Source organism: Oculina patagonica, chromosome 4 (genome assembly GCF_052425735.1).
Source record: "Oculina patagonica isolate OP01 chromosome 4, crgOcupat, whole genome shotgun sequence".
Lineage (NCBI taxonomy): Eukaryota > Metazoa > Cnidaria > Anthozoa > Scleractinia > Oculinidae > Oculina > Oculina patagonica.
In genome coordinates, this window is record NC_135761.1 from 4,696,580 (window position 1) to 4,708,010 (window position 11,431).

Below are 11,431 nucleotides of genomic sequence, written 5' to 3' on the forward strand. Positions count from 1 at the left end.
AGAGACATGAAAATCAAAAGCGGACTGTTGACTTCAAATAGAGTTTTCTTGACTTATGAGAATGCTGAAGTCGGGTAAATGCTTCCATTTAGTGTTGATTGTGTTTATAGTAATTGTTTGACCGATGATTTATTCCAAATCAAATACCGTTTATATTTTATTTAGCACGCATTTTCGCTCCGCGTAGGAATAACATCAATACAAAGCGACGCTCACTAAAATTACTGCATGTCATACACACAAAAAGTCAAAAGTTTTTTGCTTCTAACGGCAAATGTAATGTTAACTTGAATAAAAATTTTGTCTCCAAATAATCCTTGACCGTTCAAGTTTTGTTTTCTGTTCAAATTTTCCAAGTTTTGCGTAACTGAAGATGACACTTCGCATGCGAGACTGAAATCTGACCCCTGCATTACTGTCTCTGATTACTGAAAATTATTTTTAAAAAAGCATCTTAGCAGTTTTGATTTTGGGATTTGATTTATAAGAAGTTCTTGAAATTCAACTATCCCTTTTGTGGACGGAAACACTTAACCATCGCGTGTTGTATTTAAAAAAACAGTGATTAAACCTCATTTATTGCCTACATTTTGTGACATTTTAACGTTGAAAAGAATTTAAAGATTTGTCAAGAGTTATCAATCTGTCAAACCCGTAGCCTGCGTAGCAGACATCTGTGTACGTTTTTTAGTGTGTTTAAAAGAGTGTGCGATCGCGAGAATACTCGCGCTGGAAACTATGGCGCCTGCTACGCAGGCTATCAAGCCTGTGTCATTTATGAACACCAGAGAAATAGCACTTTTTTCGCATATTACCTAAAATACAATTTACCATATTTTGGTCATTTCAAATATAGTTCTATCAAAAACCATTCAATATCTGTTCTTATGAACAAACATGAGTATTTCGCTCGTTGGCACTTACCGATAGGTACAACTAGTATAGTTATAACTGAGGCCCTGTAAGGGTAGGTATACATGGACGTGAGTAACTAAATATATAGGTATTTTAAAAAGGCAGTTAATGCTTTTTTTATTATTATTCTCGACCGATTAAAAACGACGTGATCGATGGAGCAAGAGTTTTTTCAGGTATTAATTTTTTTGTTATTATTCTCGACCGATTAAAAACGACGTGATCGATGGAACAGAAGTTTCTCAGGTATTAATTTTTTTTTTGTTATTCTCGACCGATTAAAAACGACGTGATCGATGGAACAGAAGTTTCTCAGGTATTAATTTTTTTTTTGTTATTATTCTCGACCGATTAAAAACGACGTGATCGATGGAGCAGAAGTTTCTCAGGTATTAATTTTTTTGTTATTATTCTCGACCGATTAAAAACGACGTGATCGATGGAACAGAAGTTTCTCAGGTTTTTTTGTTGTTGTTGTTATTATTATTCTCGACCGATTAAAAACGACGCCCGCTGCGACGTTGAAACAGCAAGAAAAATTATTTCGAGTAACGGCTCTTTCAAAATGCACGATAAACTCCTGCTCTGAGTACGTCGTTCAGTGTCACGTCGTTTAAATTGGTCGAAAAATTTTAAACACCGTTTTAATTTTTCTTGCTGTTTCAAGCATTCGTCGTCAATGAGTTTCAAAGGTGGGTTTGCATCTCGTTCGGCTGGAATGATATATCTGGGCTTATTTGTCTTGCTAAATCAATGTAACTACCTTAGTTGGTTTCCAGAGGCCAGCCGAAATGATTCTTCAGTGTAAACCCTCATTATGCAATAAGTTGTTTTTTCACTGAAGTTATGACGTCTTGATAAGCCAAAGCTAGTCTTGTACCGCTTTTTTACTGTTTGTATTTATCTACTTTTGGAGTTGATAGCTTTTTGACCTAAAAACAAGCCCTGTATGCTGAAGATGCAGGGGATTTGTGACTACATCAGTGGCCTTAGTCGTCTTATTTAATTCATTCCTCAGTTCACTGTCGTTATTTCGACAAAGTTTGTCGTTACTCGCCATTCTATTTCTTCTATGTCGCTGTTTAATGGAATTTACCATTACAGGAGGAATCCCATAATTATGAAAGGGACGGCGATGCTCTTCAGAAAATTTAAACTAAACCATACCATGACCAGTGCGGCGCGTAACCAGAACTGGATATCTGATGACGTCATATTTTTTTCAAAATGGCGCCCGCTTCAAGGGACAGCATAATGGTAGAGTTTTTAGGTCCTGTATACGCGCTGAAGTACCCATGTCCCACAGTACTTTGGGAACTTAGCCTTTGAACAACAAGGTAACAGACGAGTGTGAGAAAATGGCGTCTTTTCACGTGTTCTTTGAGTTCTAGAGGAAAAAATATTGATTTTCGGAGCATTCGATAGCATGAGGCTGCTTGACAAAGCATCAAACATCTAAAGATAAAAGGTGTGTAGCAATTTTTTCCATCTTTGGAAAAATTATTTTAAGAATCTGTATACAATTTGCTTTGATTTCGTACTATTTTCGTTGTAGTGCAAGACTTACATGTATTCACATAGTGCTGTGGTTTTGAAGACACAACTTTGTGTCGCGCCATGTGCGTTATTTGTAAAGTGATACATCGACTGGACTGCTTATGCCATGTTCGTTTAATGTTCTTTTGCAGTCTGTTGGAAAAGCACATCGCTTTCGTGAAGAAAAGATGCCGGTTGTGTAAGAAAACCTTATCATAGTGAAAAATGGTCCAGAACTGCTTTAAGACAGCGGTTTGAAACGAAATTTTGGAGTTTTTTGACATCGATGTTGAGTGAGTAAGACACCAAAGATGTTCACCCGAAGAAAGTGTATTCAGCTTGCAGTCAATCCTGATTTGAGCTTATTAAAACCTGCTCAACATTACAACTAATAGAAGTCAAGTCCCTCAACTAGCTATGGTCAAAAGCATCAATTTCATCTTTTACTGGTGGATGAAAATAAGGTAGGTTTTTATTTGTACATGTATCAGACCCATGGGTAAAAACAATAGTAAGCTTATACCTGGCTGAAAACAATGCAAATAATTAATTGTCTTTGTGACATAAATCACAGCAGAAAATAAAACAACTCTGCATACTGTTATTGCTGTTTTTTTTTTTTTGTTCAACCAGTTTGCAAGTTATTTTGTCTGTGCCGCATGGGTCTGGACATTGCGGTCAGGCAATGTCCCCTGTTTTTACCCCTGTTTTATGAGTCAGATGAGTCTGAGTCAATGAGTCAAATCAGTAGAAAAGTGATTTTCACACAAAGTTAGTTATAACCTATTGAACCACAATAATTTTTGCCTGAGTACAAATTACCTTAGAAGCACTCCAAATCATTTGCATGTGGTTAGGTTTTATTTGTTAGTTATGGTTGCACTGGCTTTTTCAAATAACTTCTCTTATATAATTTATTATTTGTGGGAGGTGCAGTGGCCCATTAATGGCTAGCATGCTGGACTCTAGATTAAGCAGTCCAGGTTCGGGGCCCGGCCAGGGCACTACATTTTGTTCTTGGGCAAGAAACGTGCCTCTCCCACCCAGATGTATAAATGGTTACTGGTGAATTTACTGTCAGGGGTATCCTTGTGATAGACTAGCATCCCATCCATGGGGAGTAAAATACTCCTAGTCGCTAAATGCTACAGAAACCGGAATAAGCTCTGGCTGTGTGGGCCACTAGGCTTGGACGCAGACTTTATTTTGAATCATGCACTCATGACTCATTGACGTATAAGACTCATATAATATTTATTTTCATTTCTGGTATTTTTGTAGTATTTACGTAATTGTTCATGGGTATATCTTGCTTGTTAAGTTTAGGGTGACTGACTAAATTTAAAATTCATGTTAGCATTTCTTGCACTAAAAATTAAGAATTTCAAATTTGAGAGCATCTATGGTAATTATAATAACCTTATATCCAAAGCTGATCTCCCCTAATTTAACTGCTTAGCTATCGACCATATGATCCTTAATTTATCTTTTGAATCATTGCTGAGAAGAACAGATTTTTTACTATGGATGAAAAAAGATAAAAAGTGAAACTTGCCACTTCACAATTAAGGTGGACATGATTAGGGTATGGGGAGAAACTGGACTGCTGTAACAAAATCTTTTTTACCTTGTATATGTATATATACCCATGGTATAAATGTCAATAAAAATTGTTCACAAATTTTATTATTTCTTGCTATCCCAAAAATATGGGGGGGGGGGGGGTCACATGGTATTTAGCACTGAAATATAGTGAAAGCTTGATTCAACAAATGAGGCTATCATCTTTTCAATTCAGGCCTTGGCCTCATATCCTGAAATCTTAGTGGTTGTGGAGATAATATGTGGGAGAAATATGTGGTAGAATATTGTTTGGGAGTCTTGCACTAGCTGCAATCCACAGTCTTGGCAGTATGCAAATGCTGACAGAATCATTTTCACCTCTCAGTGATAGCTAATATATGTAAAAGGAAATAAATAATTATATGAGTTGAGCTGCTCTCATTGCATTTGCTAAAATTATACTATTTTTTCCAGGTCATTGCAAGAAAGCTTTAAAAGAGGAAAAAAGGAAGTTATGATATGATCAAGGAACATAATAAAATACCGTAAAGTTCCGTGTATAAGCCGCACCCCCGATTTGGAAGCTCAAATTTTGGAAAAAAATATACAGACCATAAAGTTTGAAGTTCAAGTGAAGTTCTATTGGTAAACAAACAAGGGCAAACAAGCACAGTTTCGAAACACTGACACGGTGGTTGTTGCAATGTTTAATATAAGTTAAGTTTTAAGAAAGCTAAATTTCACTTGTCATACCTCCTTTTTAGTTTGAGTTCACAATATCTTAAACTTGGATGCTCTCTTGATATCATTTTTTCGAGATTATCACTTCTAAGCACATTCTCGACCCCAGAGCTATTGTCTTTTTCACGTGACTGACGGCGACAAAAGCTCTGGGAAACTCCACGCAAGCGTAGCCAAAATCTGGCTACGATGACTCTATTGCGCACGCTCCACATTCCAGAGACAAAAAACAGCTCTTGCAACGATTACTAGCAGTAGGATTTTGTTGCAAATTTCAGCAAAAAATAATGTTACAGCTTTAGCTCGTGTAAAGCCCCAGTAAAGTTAAAATCAGCAAGGTAGTTTTTCTAAATGAATACTTTATTTTAAAATGTTCAACAAGTGAATAATTAAAAAAGTCATTCAACCGTTGCATTCATTCAGACATGTCTGCGGTTTTATGCAAATTCAGGTCGTGTCACGTAATTGTAATCAGTGCTGTTTTTGAACGATTCTCTGCTGTTAAACGTCGTTATAAAATGAACATGGTTATTTAAGTGAAGAGGAATTGCTCTGAGACTGTTGATGTCGTCTCCAAACAGAAATACATCCGAAAACAGCACATATTACGATTGCGTGCACAATCTTTGATTTACATAAAGCAGAGACATTCAATTCCCCAGGGGCCAGGACAACCATGTCGACGCACGTTCAAATTTTGGCGCGTTACAGATCGACCAATCAGAAGTGTTTTCATTGTTTCAACGAACTTCAAATGAGAATAGGCTCTGTTCCAGGGTTGCCCAGAGCTCTTCTCGCCGTCAGTCATGCGCAAAAGAGAAGAGCTCTGGGGTCGAGAATGTTCTAAGCACTCCTGAAACGCTTGTAATTCGTTCGAATCGTTCGCGAATGACGAATGCTTAGTAGCCAAGCTCTGAATTGTAGAGAGGAGTCTGGGCATTAAAAACAAACATGGCGGCATTTTCTTCGGAAGAAACCACGTTTTTATTTCAAGATTCTTGGAAACTGCTACCCGCAACAGGATAAAAACTTCATGCAGAATAAGAGTTTGTTAATCCAGCAGATGTATTTGCTGTGAAGGTCAATAAAAAACCGAAGCGGTCGGCCATTTGCCTTGTGAGTATTTGCGTTTATCTTGGTGCCTTCTCGCACGCGGCGGAAAGACACGATTCGAATGACTGGCAGGCTTCACTGCAAACAGCTTTGCAGAGGAACTAAAAGGTAGTGAACAACAACAAAGTTTTCAGGTTGTTATATGTTCATTCAATGACGTCTTGAGAAGTTTTTTATGAATATTTATTAGGCCTTTGAGAACTCCAACCAGAGATGTTTCCGTAGATAAGCCGCACCCCCGATTTTTGACTTGAATTTAGAGGAAAAAGGTGCGGCTTATACACGGAACTTTACGGTAACTTTTGAATGAGTGGTGTTGAATGCTTTTTTCAAGTTACCATAAATGCTTGTTTCAACCCTGCTTTCACACAAAATACAAACACTGCAAAATTTTGAGTATAAACAGAAAAGTGATTGAAGTTCCTGAGGCAGCAGCAAAGAAAGATACCCTGATATAGGGCTGTTAAAATCCAAATAATACTGGATACTGGATTTTGTGACGGGATTAATTGAAAACTGTAGTGGCAGAACATTTTTGGAACCGAATGATACTAATATTTACATTTATCACCTCAGTGTGAACTTTTCTCAATATACAATTGTAATCAGGATAATCCTGAACAATTGAAGTATTAGAACTTTTGTACATACATGTACCTGGAACATTTTTAAAGACTATATGTTTTTAGTGATTATTAGAACATTGCATATGACACAGAAAAGACCTAAACGATCTAGATTGTATGCACTAAGAGTCGAGTTTGATTTAATTCCCGCTAGTCATAAAAGCCTGATGAAAAAATATATTCACTTGCATCAGACTTCACTTGAAACAGCCTCATTTTTAAGGCTGAATTATCTTTGTATGTGGCGAACTTGAGAACGAGATCTCGTGCAAAAAATCCTTTGTACTATTGATAAGTTCAGCGCAGTGCGGCGGAGGAATCTTGACTTATCGAACTCAAGAGGAAACGAAAATTGATTTGAGTAAGCGTGCGTTAAATTGAAGCGTTTAAATACGTAACGTAAATCCAAGGAAACCAACCACTGGTTTGAGTTTTACCGAGGTTCAATACAACGTGGGTTAAATCGGGATTCTATTGCTATTATATTCTTTCATGGAGCTCGAGGGCCGACGCCATATTTGCTTACCAACCCACTAGAGCTTAGTCCTTTCGCGATCAGAACAATGTTTTGGTCAGTGAGTGAGCCAATCAGATGACAGGAAATCATATATCCAGTTCTGGTTACGCGCCGCACTGATGACCATACACAAGACCGCCATTTTTCATGCTTGATCGACCCTAAACGAGACCAAGACGACCAAAAATATTGGCGTTCCGTCCTAAACACTCTTAAATGAGACCAAAATCCGTAATTTACCCCTCCTGTTATTGAGAAGACGAGTACCCCCGTCTCTTTTACATAGTCCTCCCACCCCACCCTACTCCGGTAGACTTTGTATTTCTCGCCACAGAGGTCTGGGCCGAGCTGCTCAAATAAATAATGTCCTCTTCCCGAGGAAGAACCTTACTAGCGTCACTCCTTCTTTCTTTCCGGTCAGTTTCTTCTGTCAAGACGGGGAATACATTTGGCACTACGATGGAGATAGTAAGACCACCTCCTGAAGACATGGCAGATGGCGATACAAAGACGGCCACTTTTGCTATGAGCTGATTTTGGTTCCCCGAGGCTCAGTTCGGATGCGCAAATGGCGTCGTTCGAACTATGGTTGGTTTCACTGGAGGAACCAAGGCGTTTCCAACCTACACGAACCTGTGAGTTTAACACTAGCATGAAGCAGAAACAATAAGAAAAAAGCGTGTCTTGTTTGTGTTAACTGTAATGTACATCTCATGCGAAATCGGACCATTTTTATTTGGGCCGGTAGAATACTGATTACGTAATTAGCTTTCTCGCGACACGATGTTTACATGCTTACAACTCGAACACTCGACTGTTCAAAGTCGATTATAATTTGTCTTAAAAATTTAATATGAGCTTACTGTCTTAGTTTGATGTTTAGGTTAACTTTTCAAAGGTACAGTGCTGTGAATTGGTGCATTTGGTTTTCCACAATTTGAGCTGTGATTGCTATTTCGAATTCGTTAGTCGATAAATTTTTTTCTCGGAAAAATTTCCACTGGTCGAGAAAAATATTTTTCCACCGATTGTTGGGGTTTTGACTGATCGTTTGAAGTTTTTAAATGCTGCCTGCTGTTTCAAGTATCAGCAAGTATCCATTCCCAGAGCCTGAGTCATAATGCATATGCATTATGTTCTTTACATGCGGTGAAAGGTTGGGAGCAATATTACCCAGTCACGTACAGGATATGTGTCATTCAATGAGTCAGCTTGTTTACACATGAATGAAGGGGTGCAGGGTGGGGGGGGGGGGGGGGGGGGGAGGAAAGTGGAAGACATTGTTAGAGGTAGTGACAAACCACAGTGAATAATAGTGCGAAGCGCACTATCACTAAAAATAGATTTTGCCGCATGGGACCCCCTGCATGTCTCAGACAACAATTTTAGTTTGGCCAAAGGTTTTGTATGGTGGGGACGCCTTCTTGACAAGAAAAAAAGGCGAAAAAGGCACAATTTATGGGCAAGACTTTCAATAGGTACGAAAAATGATAGATTTCAAACACTCTTTCTTTGGTTATTAAAAAACAGATTCAAGGTATCCAAAAAACACCTTTTAATGTACATGTAAACTATGCAGAATATAGGATGTTTATTTTTCAAACTTTGGAAGAGCACTGACCTTGAAATTTATTTTAAAATTTGTCATGTATCATTAATTTAATTTTTTAGCGGGGACCATACAGAAACTGTGCAGCTGGAATATGATCCAAACAGTACTTCATACAGAGACCTGTTAAACATGTTTTGGAAAAATCATGATCCTGCAGCCAGTCATAAGGCACAATACATGTCGGCCATTTTCTATCACGATGAGCAGCAGAAGCGACTTGCAGAACAGACACGTGATGAGCATCAGAAGACGATAAGAAGAAAAATAGTAACAAAGATTGTTCCAGCAAAAACGTTCTATGCTGCAGAACAGTACGTACATGTAGTAACACTTAATTTTCATTTATTAAGCTTTTTTGCCACAGTTGTTGACCAGTCAAGGTGCAAGGAAATTGATTTTTCTAGCTTGCCCCTTGGGCTAGCTGTAGCTACAATCTTGGACAAAACTTTAGCAAATTCCCACTAATTTAGCTAACAGAGTTCAGTTTTGCAACCCCCTCCCCCATTTCAATGTTGTTATTGTTGTAGTATTTCAAAACAAAGCCCATCAAACCACAAACCCCAAGAAACAACATTGAGTAGAGGAAGAGGGGGATAAAATATTTTTAACCAGCTTGCAGGTTAGGTCATCTGAGAAAAATGTGTAAAATTCATTTCTTTCAACTAGTTCTGTTCAAGATTGTACTAGGATGTACTAGTCCAAATTTTGGCAGCCCCCTAAATATGATGTTTTATGTGATGCTTCACCTGCCTGTCAAACAAGTAAAGGATTAAGCCCACAAGCCCAACCGCAAAATCCGGGCACTTCTTTGCATGTTGCCAGTGGTCTTAGTTTGCATATTGTGTGGTTCCAGAAAATGTCCATACAGAAGGGATTGGAAATTCCTGGGGGTGGGTGGGTTCTCAAAGGCCAAAAAGGTTAAGGAAATGTATGAAGCTTAATGGCCGATTCCCTCTATGGCGCGCGCCTGCAGGGAATCACGGTAGTTGTATTCATCGTTGCCAAGTCTCGCGCATGGTTTGATGAATACAACTACCATGATTCCCTGCAGGTGCGCGCCATAGAGGGAATTGACCATTGGAATTTCCAGAGGGGTGAGGGGTCTAAGGAAAAATCCATTCCATGGGGGAATGGATTCACATTGGACTCTGTTCTGAGCAGTCCAGGTTTGATTTCTAGCCAGGTCTTTGTGTTTCGTTCCTAGGAAGAGCACTTTGCTATCACAGTGTCTCTCTCCACCCAAGAGTAGAGCATGGGTGCTACTGGAAAAATGTTAGAATGTAGAGGGATTATACTAGTCAAATAGACTAACAGATCTAGCTATACAATATAAGACCTCAAAATATCTTAAAATATTAGAAATGACTGAGTTATACTTGAAAGTTATAGTGGGCTATAAAATGCTCAGTTGGGAAACTACAAATCTAAAACATAAACCCAGAAAAAAAGCCATGCAAATGACTAGGTGATGGGAGAAGGCCGACAGATGTAAACATGCTCTCACTTAGATGCCCAAAGTACTTTTACATGTGTCAAAGTGAAAGTTAGAATGCATGAATCAAAATCTGTTTTTTTTTTCTTTCAGATACCATCAAAAGTACATGTTGCGACAGCGCTCCTCTCTGCTGAAGAGTCTTGGGTTAAATGATGAAGAGCTCAAGAAATCTTGTGTTGCAGCTCGTTTGAATGGCTATGTTGGAGGGTTTGGTTCATTGAAGAGTTTTGAAGCTGAAGTAGATGAGCTAAAACTAAGTGAAGCTCAAGCAGATATGGTGAGAGAAATCATTGGAAGGAAAAAATTTTAAATTGGATCAGACGATTGATCAGACAAGGACTGTAAATACACTGAAACCAAATACAAGTTTGAGAAGCACACACATGTAGTCAGCTTTAAAGGGACTACACAGTTCCTTTAATTATTATGGTCCTATATTTTAGCACTCGTTCCAGCTATAGTTATGTATAGATAACAGATTGTCAGCAATAGAAATTTATGTAGTTCTACTTAAATAGTGCTTGGTGGTAGACCCATTGCTTATGAAGTCTTGCAATTTAAATTGTTATGCATTGTAGGATGGAGAATTTAATTTGCTTTGGGTAGCACTGAGTCTAACTGAAGTGAAATCACAAAGTTTTCTATTGTGTTGTAAAATCTGAAGTCTGTAATGTGTAGCTTACAAGTTATGTAGAAGTATATAAAGCTGTAGCTAAGTCCTGAGATTGTTAATAAACTTGCAAAACTGGCTTTGGACTATGTTTTATTTTATGAATGTCAGTCTGTGGAATAGACATATCGCCCACCTTCATAGGCAGTGGTAGATCTAGGGGAGGGGACTGTGTGCTAAGGGCAAAAAGGCAGAGAAAAAATAATTTTGAGAGCGGGCCCTCCTATAATTTCAGGGTCTGTATGATCAGCCCCCTGGGGGATGGGGGTGGGCGCTGTGGTTTTCAAGCAGTTTAGTCTGGGATAGGCTATAGACATCAGAAAGTTTTGGTCTAGAGAAGGGTAGCATTTGCTGGAAAACTGATCCAGAATAGGAATAAAACTCAGAAGAGAAAGAGGCTTTCCTAAACGTAAATGAAATCATCCCGGCATCATTGTTGACAGATGGTTTTCCATTAGAACACTGATAGTGATACAGTTCTAAAAAAATGCAAGTCTGGGATAGGGTAGGATTTTTTGGTGTCTAGTCTAGTATAGGGTTGCAAAAATCAGCTGAACATGGTCTGATATAGGGCAAGGGCTTCAAATTCTCAGCGGCACACCCCCACCCAAAAAACTACAGGGTGCCCCCCCACACACACACA

The 11,431-nt window shown here is 38.5% G+C and overlaps 1 protein-coding gene and 1 long non-coding RNA gene across 3 annotated transcripts; both read left to right on the plus strand.

Moving 5' to 3' along the window:
* Positions 1 to 2,248: 2,248 nt before the first annotated feature.
* On the plus strand, positions 2,249 to 4,556 carry LOC144649192 (uncharacterized). Its single transcript, XR_013569852.1, has 3 exons — positions 2,249 to 2,383; positions 2,604 to 2,915; positions 4,489 to 4,556. It is a non-coding gene; the product is annotated as an uncharacterized LOC144649192 (long non-coding RNA).
* A 2,799-nt stretch (positions 4,557 to 7,355) lies between these two features.
* Positions 7,356 to 10,866, plus strand: LOC144649193 (peptide methionine sulfoxide reductase-like). 2 transcript variants are annotated; one of them, XR_013569853.1, is made up of 4 exons: positions 7,356 to 7,646; positions 8,683 to 8,934; positions 10,209 to 10,503; positions 10,597 to 10,866. XR_013569853.1 is itself a non-coding variant. In XM_078508651.1 (3 exons), exons 1-3 carry the CDS (start codon positions 7,597 to 7,599, stop codon positions 10,426 to 10,428), a joined length of 522 nt encoding a protein of 173 aa, XP_078364777.1. In that variant the 5' UTR covers positions 7,357 to 7,596; the 3' UTR covers positions 10,429 to 10,866. The 2 variants fall into 2 exon arrangements, 1 of the variants encoding a protein (XP_078364777.1); XM_078508651.1 differs by having other exon boundaries at positions 7,357 to 7,646; positions 10,209 to 10,866.
* Positions 10,867 to 11,431: the final 565 nt, after the last annotated feature.

What these genes read in the sequence shown, in the direction of transcription:
- LOC144649193 (XM_078508651.1), top strand. Translation starts at nt 7,597, where the DNA reads ATGGTTGGTTTCACTGGAGGAACCAAGGCGTTTCCAACCTACACGAAC. An exon ending in TTTCCAACCTACACGAACCT is followed by an intron (nt 7,647 to 8,682) that starts GTGAGTTTAACA and finishes TTAATTTTTTAG; the next exon opens with CGGGGACCATACAGAAACTG. An exon ending in ACGTTCTATGCTGCAGAACA is followed by an intron (nt 8,935 to 10,208) that starts GTACGTACATGT and finishes TTTTTCTTTCAG; the next exon opens with ATACCATCAAAAGTACATGT.